Genomic DNA, 15,432 nt, shown 5'->3' on the forward strand with positions numbered 1-15,432 from the left:
AAAATGATAAACAACAGAAGTTGACTGAAATATTCTATAGAGATTAGTGACGTTTAACGCACGCACACTAGCGAGTGCAGGGCCGTGTAAAGTTGTTTATTATTTTCCTCTGGCTAACCTAAAAAATGTATGAAATTAGATCTGTCAAAATGCGCTTGACAGCTATTTGTTATGTATTTTCCTCGGATTTTCACTAACACACTCTCAAATATCGCACCAACACAACCAGACGTGAAAATCTCAATACGGAAAATGTTACTGAAAACGAACTGGCAACCATATGTCAATCAGTTTTGCCAGCTTTCGCATAGTGACGCGTGTTCTCTTTATTAAAACAAAAAAATACGTTTTATCCTGCAAAAACTATCGAAAATGGGAAAAACCCGAGCGTGTGCTGCTTTGAAGAAGATTCGCAATGCTGCGAAATTAAAAAACTTGGAGTTTTTGGCTGAAAATGTTAATGTTAAAGCTCAGGTAATATTTGCTGCACGACGCAAACACATAACCTCATTTTCAACATTCCCATCCATACATTTAGACAAAGACTCTCGGAGAGAGACTGCGGCGCAAATCTTTCAAGCAGCTCGAAAATGTACAACCCCAAGCCAGCGTTCAAAAACACTCTCCGATGGACAGGAAAGCTAAATCAGCGCACTCAGCAGGACAGAAGATCATTTCGACTAACAACGCTGTACTAGCGAATAGAAACTCTGAGAACTCGCTGAATCCTGCTGCCACAGATTCTTTCAAACAGCTGGAGAACCAGAAACCCGGGACCAGTAATTCAAAGCACGCTCAAAAGGAAGGAAAGGCTCAGTTGATATGCTCGGAAGGACAGACTACAGTGAACTCATCAACTTCCTTGAGGTTCAACAATTCCGGACCAGCCAACATAAACACGACGAACTCATCGACTGTTGCGAAAGATTCCGTCATACACGATGAGCCTCAGATTGATATAGAAGTCGATACCAGTCCACACCAGGTTGGTAATGTTGTCATGGACATTTTGCTAGATTGGACCGAATTCGACGCCGAAAACAACAACGATGCCGTGGACGACAATGCCTCATACGAACCACCGAAAAAAGATGGAAAAACCTACTCCCGAAGTGGATGTCAAAGTGCAACAAAACACCGGCTGTATCCTATTCCTCAACAGATTGATCTGGTGAACTCGAATTGTAAGTAAACTAGGGTTAACTACCCCATTCTTGGCATTTTAAGCACAACCCGCTACTTGTCTTTCTTTTGGGTGATTAGGCCGAAGTTGTTCCATAAAATCATATGAAACTTATCTGGATTTTTAATTTCCCTTTCAGTATGCGTGTGTGGACATCAAGAAAAAATCGATGAACTGACCAAGCGCAATGAGGAACAAGCTGCGCAAATTGAAAAGTGGAAATTAAAAAGTGAAGAAACCAGCCGACGTTGTCTCAGGTTGACAGACGCACTCAATGCCAAAATTCTCGGAAATCCCCATGAAGACGTTTTTACTGTTATCGAAGGATTTGTTACCAAAGACAAGTTGAAGAAATTTTCTGAAGTTGGTCAAAATAGTGACTACATTTTTGTGAAGTTGCTGATGCATGATCTATGGCCATCGGGATTCGGTAACAGATCGGTAACAGGACGATCATCGAACAACCCACGTGGACGAAACGGAACTGAAGGTACTGGATCGACTGATCAAAGCGTATCAGCTACGCCCAAGATACCCTTGGAGCCAAATAAAGTGTCCTACATTGAAGGTGATTATGGAGTTTAAAAACGCTTTTTTGTGCTCAAAATGGCATAGCTATTTAATTTTCAGACCGTCTAGAAGAACATCGCTTATACCAAGGAGACTCAGCAGCTGTAGCGAGGATGAAGGCGAAGGAATGTGGCCGGCTGATGTCACGGGTCATCGCTTATTATGGAAAGAAGGATGGAATCTGTGCTGATTGAGTCGGATGGTACGAATTTTTTTTTTAAACTTGACATGAATTTCAAAGAAAAAGTTAGTAAGCTGTTTTATAACATTCAGTTGGTATGTTTCTACTTACAATTATCATTAGTTGTTTTCATTTGATCTACACAATGTCAAAGCTTTTTAAAATTAGAGTTGAACCTTATGTTTATATCCAAAAGAGAAAGTAATCACACTTCACTGTTTTATTCCTTTTGACTACTTTTTGGTTTTGTTTTCAATTTTAATCAAAAATATCGAAATAAATAAATGCAGATTGCAGATTAGAACAAAACGTTTATTTATTGATAAATATAGTTTGATCCCAAAGACTTCTAACACATTCAGTAATAATTTAGTTCTTCATTATAACAGGATTTGTTATAATCCTGTTATCTTGTATCATATTTTATGAAACACGATAAGTTAAAATTTTGTTAAATATATAACAAATTTAGTTACAGTCTTGTTAAACCTAGAGGAAATCTTGTTATATTTTTTGTTATTTTAACTACTAACGGTACATGTTTTGTAACAACTGGTGTTATGACAAATCAATATATCAAAATAACACATTCTACAATAAACCTGTTACTTCCTGCTGGTCGGGAAGTGGTTCGGTGTCAGCGCTTTCTGGTTGGAGTTCTCCAGAGGGATGAACGTAAGAGGTCTGGAGTTCACAATCGCTTCCGCGTCCACGACCACGGGTAGCAACGTTTCATCGTCCGGATTTCTGTCGCTGCATAACGATCCCATCTCAAACACCTCCAAAATGGGGAGCGGACGGCGGGTGGAATACCCACTTAGTAGCTGAATTCGTGAACGTCTATTGTCGTTGTTTCCCTATGGCTTCAATCTCCTCGCGTAGCTCACGGCTGGCTCCCAGAAAATTGGTTCCATTGTCTGAATGGATTTCAGATAGGGGAACCACGGCGTGCCACGAACCTGCGTATGGCCATCTTGCAAGACTGCGTGGATAGCGAGTGGACGACTTCCAAGTGGACTGCTATCACCGTCATGCACGTGAATAAGACGATCCACCGTTTGACCAACTCTGACCTGCATGGGACCGAAATAATTCAACTCAACATAGGAAAACGGACGCACTGTGGCCGCAAGCCGAGCAGCTGGTAGTGGTGCCATCATTGGTGTAGTTGGTAGCACTTTGGTGATTTTGCATGCTTGACAATCTTTCGCTGACAAACTTCATTGTGCACGATCTCTTGATTGGCGTGCAGATACTTGCGGTGCTACCAATCAACAAGTAGCGTCATCAACGGGTGGTTGCGTGGTAGAATAATAGGGAACTTGAAATCGTGCGTGACGTAAGGGATTGCTCCGATGCAAATAGCAACCCGCATTATACCTAGATCGTCCAAGAAAGGAGACAGCTTGTAAATCGGGCTTGTTTTTTCGATGTGCTTCTTCGGATTCACCTGCCCCAGCTCCAGCACAGCTATTTCATCCGGATACGATGTCGCCTGCGTTATGTGTTGGTCTCCGCTGGCTGTTGTTCTTCCTTCGTCAGGAAACCGGAGAATGTCGACTGCTTCTTGGATCGACGGCGGCAATTTGCTACGAAACGGTGAGCATAAGCGATCGCTCTCAGCAGGCGCTCCCATTTGGAAAAGTTATCCCAGCTGATAACGTCCTCAACGACTTGTTTGTGATGTACTAAGCAGGGCCGCAACTCTTCGTCGGTCTCAAGCGGTTTCGTAGACGTCCTCTTAGGCCATTCCTACTCTGGGAGATACAAGAAATTTGAGCCTCGGAACCAACGGGACTGGACGTCGGTGCTGGGACAGCCACATTTTGTTGTGTATGAATCCATCTCCACTCAGCTGCTTCTGTCTTGTTCTCGCCCACTCGGAAGACCACGAATTGTCGGTACCGGTGATGTTGCGACTGAATCCAGGCCAACGTTGCCTCAGAGTCCGTCCAGAAGATGCGACGAAGGATAGGCAACGTGTGATACTCTCCCACTGCCTTTGCTAGTCTTGCTCCCAGTAGTGCTCCCATAAGCTCCAGACGAGGTACCGATACGGCCTTCTGTGATACCACCTTTGCTTTAGCCATCACTAATGTGCAGTGCACTTTACTTTTTATAACAGCCCGGAAGTAAACGGCGGTTGCGTACGCTTCCTCACTCGCATCCGTAAAGACATGTAACTCCACAGAACCTACATCAGCGGCAGAGAATCCTGGGAAGTATGGTCTAGGAAGTCTGATTTTACCTACCCTTTTAAACAACGCACTCCACCTACACCAGCAAGTTTGAATCGCTTCAGTCACTTCCTCGTCCCACTTAGTTTGGCTGCGCCAGGTGACTTGGATAATTATTCGTCCTTGAATCGTAATGTGTGACAACATGCCTTGAGAATCGAAGAGACTCATGACGCATCGTAGTATATTTCGCTACGTTGGAGTAATGTCGTCTAGTTGAACGTCGGTGGCGAAAGCAAGAAGATCTTCTTCCGGTAACCAAAGAAGTCAAAGAACTCGCTCTTCCTGATTCTCTGTGTCGATGGATATCGCTTCCGATTGCTGCTGTTTTGGTTCCGCGACCCGTTCCAGAGGTATAGACGTAATTACAAGAACCGAAGCCAAATATTACATGTAACAGCAAAATCGAATTTGAATTACGAGAGCGAAGTCAAATTTTACTTGGAAAGCAAAATCAAATTTGGATTACGAGAACCGAAGCCAAATTTTATGTGGAGAAGCAAAATCGCATTTGGATTACGAGAAGCGAAGTCAAATTTTACTTGGAAAAACTAATTTGAATTACGACAACCGAAGTCAAATTTTGCTTGAAAAAACGCAATCAAATTTGGATTATAAGAAGCGAAGTCAAATTTTACTTTATTATTATTATTATTATTATTATTATTATTATTATTATTATTATTATTATTATTATTATTATTATTATTATTATTATTATTATTATTATTATTATTATTATTATTATTATTATTATTATTATTATTATTATTATTATTTATTAACGACACTTTACCATCATCGTGGCATTCGTGTCGGGTAAAAAAATATTACATAACAAATTCCTCATGGCAATTATTAAGATTAGATTTCATTATATAGTTTGCTATCTTTGAAAAATTGTAGAACTGCTACCTCTTTCCGTGAGTTGTACGCCAATATTTCAGCTAATGATCCATTGATCCCGCAAGCGATTCGTGTTTGAGCATAATTCCCTGCAGTCGACTTATATATTTATGCTGTATTAATAGCTGCACTCCGCAACATCTGGATATTGGTGGAGGGTTGTTGTTCAGCAAATGCGAGTGGGTGAGTCGAGTGTGTCCTATTCGAATCCGTGTTAAGATGCGTTGTTTGAAAGCACATTTGCGATCCGGATACTTCCCTGATGTGTGTTTGATTTGCCTCAGTTGAGCTTGGCTGTGGTGCCATTCGGATTCCCAGGCAGCCAAAATGTTCCTTTTGATAGCATGTATGACATCTTGAGATGGTATTGGGATGTCGAGTTAAGCTTCATTTCGTCCTTGTTTAGCGTTGTCTGCTTCTTCGTTTGCCGGAGTGCCCTGGAATCCAGCTGAATGTGACGTTTCGGCCTTCTACGGATTTTTCGACAGATTGGATCCATGGATGTTTAGATCGACCACTCCGTAGGGCATCGAGGCAACTAGCAGAATCCGTCAGTACGATTGTGTTTTGCTGTTTATGTAACTTTGATGCAGCAGCGTTAAGGGCAAATGCTTCTGCAGAGAAGACGCTGCAAATACCTGGTAAACAGTGGAGTTTCCATCTTTAGACCCATCAGTGAAAACTTGTGTGTGTGAGTTGTAGCAATCAGCGATGAACTCTAAGAACTTTGGTATTACGATTTCCTTGTTTGTTCCCGCTCTGATAGTGCTTCTCAGATGATTGTCGATTTGTGGAGTTGGTGTGTGCCAATGTCTATCAGTGACCCTTAGAATGCTGCTTACCTTCGGAAGGGAGAATCCTGCAGATTCTTGCAGAAGTTCTTTAGCTCGTTTCACAACCGGATAGTCGATCGTACTTGGGTTTTTTTCAACGAGTCGTACTGCTAATTGCGAACGACGTTGTATGAGTGCTAGTCGGAAGGGAAGACATCCGGCCTCAGCCATGCTAGAGATGATTGGGCTGGTTGTAAACGCACCAGATGCTTGGCGCACTACATCGTTATATGTGGGTCCAAGGATTCGTACCGTATCTTCAAAGTTAATGCTAGTGAGTCCTAAGCCAAAAAACAGTTTGGACACAACCAACGCTGAGCCAACCTTTAGCAGGGTGGTTCGACTGCTTCTCTTCAAACGGTGCCCTAGGATTCACAGGATATGAATCCTTCTGCCGCAACTTCTTTTGACAGAGTTCAGATGTTGTATGAAGTTGAACTTTGCGTCCACCAGGACTCCAAGAATTTTCATTTTTCTTACCCGTGGAATTGGGGTGTTATTTATATTGATGGCCCTACCTCGTTTTCGATGCTGTAGGTGACAGGCGTGGATTTGGCTGGGGCGATAGAAAAACCAACACTGAAAGCCCAATCGGTAGCGGCGTTGACACCTGCTTCGGAAACGTGTCATTGTCTCAAACCCTATTCAGGAGCTGTAACAGGGCAGTTTTGGCAGAGAATGGTATCCGTTGCAGCAGAAGGTAGCTTATGTTGTCATCACCAGTTAGGAGCCTCCTCTACGATCAAGAGCCCACAAATCTACGTTGTAGGGTTTGTGTAGGTTTGGACGCTGGGTTTTGACGAAAGTACGAGCGTCTGCTTTATGCTTCTTCTGGAATTTTTCAGGGTAGTTGGCATCAGATGATTTCCTATGGTATTCATCGGCCAGTGCGTCCGCTACTTTTTGGCCGTCGTTGGTCATGCCCGTTGGAAGATTCAGTGTGATTGTGTTGTTTTTTCTTTTATCATTAAGTCTATTAATGTTGCTCCAAACTTAGCTGAGCTGTTTAGATTTGTGCTTTCAGCAAAGTTCTCCCAACTTTTTTGTTTCGCGTCGCTGATGGTTTTACGGCATGTTGATCGAACTTCCTGAAATTGCTTCAATGCAGAAATTTTTCGTGGATCGTCAGGGCTCAGCCGACGAAAAGCACAAACTCGTTTACGCCTTTTATTACTGCTTTGACCTCTGTATTCCACCATACTACAGCCTTCGGTCCGTTCTTCCCAGTAGTTTTTGGGATGCTAGCTTCTACCGCCGAAATGATCCTGCTTGAGAATTCCTCCACCGTCAGAGGTTGTCCCGGACGCAGAGTTCTGCTAGTGAGATTTTCATACAGGTCCCAGTCAGCTTTATCGTAGATCCACCTTGCTCGATGCTTCGGTTCATCTGAGACACCGTAGATGTCAATTAAAATTGGGGGATGGCCACTATCGGAGTAATCCGGTAGGATCCTCCAGTTGAATTTGGCAGCTATCGATGAGGGTGATCGTGTAGTAACGTCCCCCTCCCAACACTGGGAGTGGATGTTCGGGGAGACAGGAATGGAGTAAGCCACGAGTGCCTTGCATCCCTTCAATCCTCCCGGAAACCAGTCGAACAGCAGCAACGCCCGGAAAGAAATATGATGGACTGCCATCAAGCAGTCCAGTTCGACCAAAGTCACCGGCTGTTCCACACCCATCACCGCAATCTTTACCTCAAAAAGGACGGTCGTCTTCCCAGTCTTCTGACGAAACTGTGGTTCCCAACAACAATATTCCACCCTCGTTCACACCAAACTGAGCTGCAGATCCTGACCACGAAATATGAACCTGTCGTTATCTGCCTGCAAGAAACGAACGCTGATCATCACAGACTATCCACTGGATTCTTGGAAAATAGGTACCAGCTTCTATTGAGTCAATGCTCACTCCATGGCAGACAAGGCGCTGGTTTGGCTATCAAGAGCGGAACTCCTTTTAATCAGATTCCAATACAAACCGACATCCAGGCAATTGCCGTTCAACTATACACTCCGACTAAGATAACAGTCGTATCGGTCTATCTGCAACCTAAAGACAAACATTCTGCAAGATTATTTCGTGAATTGCTGGACGAACTCCCGAAACCTGTACTGCTATTGGGTGATCTAAACGCACACCACACAGCTTGGGGTTGTAGGTTATGCCCATCAGCTTCAGAGGCGAGAAGAAGAGGTGAACAAATTTTAGATCTAGTGGGACAACACGACATGCTGGTGCTCAACGATGGTTCTCATACTCGGATAGATCCCACCACCAGGTCCTCTCAAGCTCTCAAATTTTACTTAGAAAAGCGCAATCGAATTTGGATTACGATGAGCGAATCCAAATTTTGTATGGAAAATCTAATTCGAATTTGAATTACGAGAACTGAAGTCAAACTTTACTTGGAAAATCTAAATCGAATTTGAATTACGAGAACCGAAGTCAAATTTTACTTGGAAAGCCAAAACCAAAATTGGATTACGAGAACCGAAGTCAAATTTCACTTGAGAAATCCCAATGGATTTTCGATTACGAGAAGCGAAGTCAAATTTTACTTGGAAAAGCAAAACTAAATTTGGATTACGAGAAGCAAATTCAAATTTTACTTTGAAAAGCGTAATCGAATTTGGATTACGAGAAGCAAAGTCAAATTTTATTTGGACAAAAAAATCGTGAAAGAAACTTCTTTTTCAACACAACAATATTCTGGCACCTAATTATTTGTGCTAAAAAAATTAGTACACATAATTATCTTTAAAACGCTAAAGTTACAGCCTAAAACGTGATTTTTTCGGGATAACCGGAACCGGTTGCACGGTGACCTTAATGCTCTGTTATTATTTGTTAGAGTTATTGGTAATATTTTGTCGAATAGATGTGAGGTGATATGTCGTTTGATATAGTTAATATAAATAACAAATTTAACCATTTAGAACCAGAATTCTGAACAGTTCTGGCTAACATCATGATCAGAAAATCAAAATCAGCTATCTTTCATGATCTATATCACCTAAATTCAAAAGCACCAATATCACAAGCCATCATCACCACGAAAATCACCTGTGATTTTCAACCAGTATAATAAAATAAAATAAATAAATAGATTTTTTCAAATCAAATTTTCCTGGCATAGCTTGTTCTTTGGTTGTTAATATAAAACATATTTCTGTTTCTTGAGGAACGAGTGGGAGCATAAATATTTAGATTTTCTTAAATCTATGTGACATTCACTCATTGTGCTACAACATCGTTTATAAAAGCTATCATTGCAAACTGCCTTCGCTTTTCAAGTGCATCCAAATTGATCAACATACATCGAGACCCATAAGATGGTAAGGGTAAACTCGTCCAGCCTAACTTTCTTAGAGCAAATAATAGAAACTGTTTTTGAACTGATTCAATGCGGTTTATATGAGCATCTTGATATGGAGCCCAGACTATACTACAGTACTCAGGAAGGAGCCTAACATATGCTACGTATAATGTTTTGATTGTGTATGGATCATTGAAATAAAAACCTTTCAATAAACCCTAGCATGTTGCTTGCCTTGTAGATAATATCATTGTAATGTTCAAAAAACTTAATTTAGAATCTAGTATAACATCTAAATATCTAACATGATTGCACCTTTCAGCTCTGTTTTGTCCTATTTCTACATGTTCTTGCCTAATAATTTGCTTATTATAAACCCATGCATCTACTAAACTCCAATATGGCTGCAAACAAACAGCATCTAAACCCATGTAAATTGGATTTTGGTCCACCATCTTGAATTCCTAAATGACAGTGGACGTCAATTTTTGACTTCTACTCATCGAACCCATTCCATAGATACCCAAATTGCATGGGTTTAGATGCATATACGCTGTCCGAAGGCCACCATATTGGATTTTGGTTAACCATCTTGAATTCCAAAATGGCGGAGGATGTCAATTTTCTACTTCTACTCATCGATCCTATTCCATAGATACACATATTACATACACAGCTAAAAAACGTAGTGTAAATTTCCGTTACTATGATGCACATAAATGGAGCGTCACATATCATACAAGTTTAGATTATAGATCGTGTAAATTTATAAGACATGTCATGCAATATTCCATATATTGTATGCAACTGTTCACTTTTGTTTGAAACATTTCTTGCAAGCTGCTAGTTTACGTGAAAAGGAAGTTTGCATGTATGAATGTTTGCATCGCCATGTTGATTTTCCGCTTCTTCTCATCGAGCCCACTCCGTAGATACCCATATTCCATGGGTTTAGATGCATATACACTGTCCGGAGGCCGTCATCTTGGATTCCAAAATGGTGGTGGATGTCGATTTTCCACTTCTACTCATCGAGCCCATTCCATAGATATTGCATGGGTTTAGATGCATATTCGCTGTCCGGAGGCCACCATATGGAATTTTGGTCTGCCATCTTGAATTCCAAAATAGCTGAGGATGTCAATTTTCCACGTCTACTCATCGAGCCCATTGCATAGATACACATATTACATTGGTTTAGATGCATATTTTCTGACCGGAGGCCACCATATTGCGGTGGAGGTCAATTTTATACTTCTACGCATCGAGCCCATTCCGTAGATACCCATATTGCATGAGTTTAGATGCATATTCGCTGTCCGGAGGCCGCCATATTTGATTTTGGTCCGCCTTCCAAAATGGCGGTAGATGTCAGTTTCTTACTTTGACTGTAATACCAAGCTATTGGTTTCCCGTTTGGTGATTTTGTTACCTCAAAATCAGGTAAGGTTAAAATCGGCAATCTGCTTTGTGATTTTGCTCAAGATCAGCTAAGATATAATTAGTCATGATTTTCTGTATGTGATTTTGCTGATCTCAAGATCAGCAGTGATTTTCGGCCGTTTCTGATTTTGGATTTTTGGTATTTTCCCATCACTGATCCTGAATATTCGGGACCGCTTCTACGGTGGCTATATGGCTCTACAGTTCTCGTTTTGAGTGCCATTGGTCATATTTCGACAAGTAGATGTGATTTGGTATGTCGCTTGATATGGTTAAGATAAATGACAAATTTCACCATTTAAAACCATAATCCGGAATATCCGGGACCGCACCTTCGGTTGCCATATGGCTCTATGGATGTTGTTATGAGTGCCATTGGTCATATTTTCGTCCGGAACCGATTCCAAGGTAGGCATGTGGCCGTATGATTCACGAAAAAAATCAATATGATGTTGCAATGATAACTAAGATAGGAGAAATTGCTCTAATGTTGGCCTACCCAAGTAACATTGCAAGTTTTATTGAGGTTTTAAAGCACTCTATAAGTCTAAATCATGGTCTACAGTACCCTCATAAAACCCACTAATAGTCGCTATTGAAAATATAGTCGAATACTGAATTTATGTATTAGCCCAAATTAGGGGCCGACATTACATCCATTTCCCCTATATGATAAAGATTGAAAATTAGACTCCAGTGCCAACGCATTCTTGAATAGAGATTTCAAGAAAGAAGGAGGGACCTAGAGGGAGTACCACCTATCAGATATAAGAACCTGGACCAAATTCCCCTCACGGCGAATGAGAACGACCTAAATTTGTGTTTAGTTTACTCATCAATCACATAAAGTGCAGGAACTCAGTGAGGAGTAAACTTGCCTCATGTTTTCCAGGGTTTTCCAGATTTTTAGGTTTTCCACAGGAAAGCATGAGGCAAACCTCGTGGTATAACGAACGCATACCTGTTTATCCAACTCAAATATTCCATTCATTGGGCGTCATCATTTCCATCATGTTTTTTTTTTTACCCCCGACTGATTTTCAAACCGACGAGGGGCTTCCTCCATCGAAGGTTCAATCACTTCCAAGCTCACGAAACCCTGGCACCTCCCCGATCATTACATTGCAAGCAGGTGCCGTCGTCGTTTCCCCTTTTTCCAAGAGTAATTTTTGCTCACCTGTCGTGCCACATAATCAGCTATCGTCTCGTCGTAATCATCGTCGTCATAGGCGCAAAAATGAAAGTGAATTTTAAAATACTTCTAAGTGGCTTACCTACACTTTTTTGCCGCCGTCGAGTGTGACTCTTCATGTATCTGCTACCACACATCATCAATTGACGATGATAATTGAACGTGCTCATTTTTTGCCCATGCTGCTCCTCATTTCTCCCGTCTGCGGAATTCGCTTTCCGATATGGCGGCAATTGTTTTTTTTTTTCTTCTCCTGTTAAATAGCATCAGTTGCCGATCTACCGCGCGAGATACATTAGGCATTAATTCGGTTATATCATGTCTTCCGATCCGCGCAATCGTTATGCAAAATCAATTTCCGATTCATTTATCGCAGGAAAAAGGGAAACCAAATTTATCAGGCTAACGACCTTCCTTTCGTCGCGTGTTGAGTCAAAAGTCTCTCGTCCGCTGCACTTTCTAACCTTCACGCAAATCATGAAATATTTTGACGTTTTCGACCGGTGCAAATTTGTCACCTTCTGATTCGATGCTTCCCTGTCTGGCATTAGCAGGAAGCTGCTTGCCGATGCTACTTTCTGATCCATCGCAACAAAACAAAAATCGAAAGTGTGATGAATTTCTCCGTGATTTATTTGCCATTTTCTCACAATAAAATAATAAACACCTGTTCCCGGCGCATCCTAACTACTGCTGACGGATGATCGCCGTAGCCAGCAGATTAGATGGCCATGCGGGGTTGACAGTTAATTTGAGCTGCGTCCGGTGAGTGCGAGTGTGCGCGCGCTTCTTCGCTGCCATAATGACATGCAAATAAGTCAAACCACTGACAAATTGCTTGTCGCACGCTGTTCATCTTCATCCACTGACTGCATTATCCGCGGGGGCATCCGCTTCGGGGCTTCCATATCAGCAGAAGTAGCAGTCGGTCGATCGTTCGCTTTGTATGTATGCGGGTACCTACTTAACATGAGCATCTCCCCCAGAGTTCGATTTGCCAATAATACCACGCATCTTTGCTCTCACACAGATGCAGCATTATTTAAATTGCAACGTCATTCATCAATTGCACACCGACCGGCGGAGGTCGTCGCCATGATGGCAGGTTTTGCACTGAATGTAACTATATTACCGGACTTGACGAGAGGAACCAGACACCTTTCACCTCTCACTGGCTGCTTGCTGCAGCGGTGGGTATTTTCGTGTTCATCTGGGAGAACAGGATCTCCGCTTGGATCTTAATGGATATTTATGAGGTGGTATGACTGACCACACATGTTTTACGATGGGAACGTTCCCTAATAGCATCATGGTGGGTCGGTCCGAATGGATTTGATGAGCATGTTCGATGTTGATCGAAAATCATTATAATTATTCAATTTTCTAGGGAATGTACTATGATGAGCTCCGAATAGGTTCCAGTGAATGGGAAATTCCGCACAATTCTGGCATGGACTTCGGATCAATCAAACATTAATTCCCATCATGAATTTTGAATGATTTCATCAGGGATTCTGTAATACCAACATCGAAAATTATCTGTTGAAAATTCGGTTCCAACTTGCAGGTACCCACTGTAATTCGATTCCTTGCTTGAAGTGACAGATGTTTGTTTATTTTTGTTTTTGTGATCACTGTTTTGTCTGGTTTACTCCTGGCGTTGTGATTTATTTTCAAGGATTTTTCGTTTGGTGAGCACTTTCGAGTAGAAACTCAACCCATTCATAATTATAATTGATAATGGATATTAGGAGAAAAAAAACATGTACAACGAGGATTCGCACGGAAACGAAAACGAACCCATTAGCGAAGCAGCTGGAGGATCGCTTGTCGATTATGATCTAGAGGAACTGGAGGCCGAGATGGAGAACTCAGAGGATCTGCTACCCGTGGATCCGTTGGATATCAGCAATGCAGTAAACAGCCGTTACGGTTTATTGTTCTGTACGTTGCTAGTATATAAGCGACAGTTCAAACGACAGTCACCAGGAACCTATGTCGCTCGCTGGGAGTTGTCGGAATAGCGAATTCGTACGCAATGCTTTGGAATTTTTCCAAAAGATATTTGGCGCGTGAGGTACTGTTCGAGTCGAACGCTGATGGGACATCTAGTCAATCATGGAGCTCCAACGAGACGCCCATCGAGAGTGAATTCCACAAGTTCGTACATTTCCAATTTGGTCAGCGACGCTATACCATAGAGGTAACTCTAAGACAGTAAGGTCCAGAAGAAACGTGCTCAACTTTTTGGCTCAGCTCTGGTACTATCTTCGGTCCCAAGCTAATTGATGCACCTCTCGAAATATAGGAAAATCCACGAACCCCTCATTTTACCTGTCAAACTTTCATAGCGAATCAAAACAAGCATAGTGTAGTACTAGAATTTCAACTAGAATGGGGTACGCTTATAGATGTTCTTGGGACCAATAGGCTAGTCAAGAAGTGAGCCAATGTAAAATGGTTAGTTTCCACCGGTTGGCTATACTCTGGACAAAGTGAACGATGAAAAGTCTACTCTTTTGCAAAGCTGGAGAGACAGAAATTCCATTGTATTTGCATCTGTACTCGCTCTCCATAAGTAGTAGCACAGTTGGAATTCGGTCGTGTGTTGATTGATCCAGTTGGAAAGGACGGATCGGGAGCAGCAATGACTCAAGCCGTGTTTGAAGTATCAGATGATCTCAGGCCGTTCGCAATGCTGTTGTATTTTATAAGGACTGTTTCAATTTGAAACTAGAACAGAAACGCACCTCTCGCAATGTTGAGTTGCAGTTTCATTATTCGAGTAGTATTTTGCACCAGATTTGCAACTGCTCGACTATTCTGTTTTATTTCTGAGTGAGTTTGAAACACGAATGGACCTCTGTTGCAAATTTCTTTGGATGTGTTTAAAGATGTTTCGAAGAGCTTCACAAACAAACAAAAACGGAGAACTTCATAGAGAACAGTAAAGTTTATGGAACATGATGATTACAAACATCTTTTAGAACTGTGCGTTGCGCTGATCGTGTTGCAGTTTTATTTTTGACAGTTTCAAATTATAGAATTGTCGAGTAGTTTAAAACAATTTTGAAACTCAGCATTTCAAACGGCCTCAGAGTGACTAACGACCACTTTGATGGACATAGAATGGCTTGGTCGTTCTGGGCCACAGTATTTTGATCGCTCCTGCTCACCTAAGGGAAGCAATGGAAAACTATCCTCCCCACCATTTATCTAATTTGTTAGCACGGAATCAGTGCAATTAGAAAAGAATTGAACGTAGCCCACAGTGTGAACGATAGTTTTCACCACCAGGAGATCACGTCACTTTGACAGGCTTTTGATGTACTGGAATCGAGCTTTAAAAATGTTGCCGTAAATATAAACATTGTGAAGCATCGTCTGAAGGCTTTGGAGATTAGAGACAAGCTCAGTGAAACCCTCATCAGTCCTATGGAATTGTCTGCTAATGTTCAAGAAAATCTACAAGGCCGGACATTGAGCATGGAGATCACCGATGCTAAAGACGTTGATCATATTTAACTAATTTCAAATTCAAAAAAATTAAGATAGTCCCAGTTTAAATT

The 15,432-nt window shown here is 41.6% G+C and overlaps 1 protein-coding gene across 1 annotated transcript; it reads left to right on the plus strand.

The window, feature by feature from the left end:
* Positions 1 to 628: 628 nt before the first annotated feature.
* Positions 629 to 1,947, plus strand: LOC135711002 (uncharacterized). Its single transcript, XM_065233740.1, has 3 exons — positions 629 to 1,184; positions 1,323 to 1,751; positions 1,814 to 1,947. The coding sequence occupies exons 1-3, from the start codon at positions 629 to 631 to the stop codon at positions 1,945 to 1,947; spliced, it is 1,119 nt and encodes a 372-aa protein (XP_065089812.1).
* The last annotated feature ends 13,485 nt before the right edge of the window (positions 1,948 to 15,432 follow it).

The sequence above is a fragment of the Ochlerotatus camptorhynchus genome, unplaced genomic scaffold (genome assembly GCF_037179485.1).
Source record: "Ochlerotatus camptorhynchus isolate MF236.1 unplaced genomic scaffold, CSIRO-AGI_Acam_v1.1 ptg000414l, whole genome shotgun sequence".
Taxonomy (NCBI): domain Eukaryota; kingdom Metazoa; phylum Arthropoda; class Insecta; order Diptera; family Culicidae; genus Ochlerotatus; species Ochlerotatus camptorhynchus.

Bases quoted from the DNA above. Each gene is read 5' to 3' on its own strand.
- LOC135711002 (XM_065233740.1), top strand. From the start codon at position 629: ATGGACAGGAAAGCTAAATCAGCGCACTCAGCAGGACAGAAGATCATT. The intron at 1,185-1,322 runs GTAAGTAAACTA...TTTCCCTTTCAG, and splicing joins TGATCTGGTGAACTCGAATT to TATGCGTGTGTGGACATCAA. The intron at 1,752-1,813 runs GTGATTATGGAG...TTTAATTTTCAG, and splicing joins TAAAGTGTCCTACATTGAAG to ACCGTCTAGAAGAACATCGC.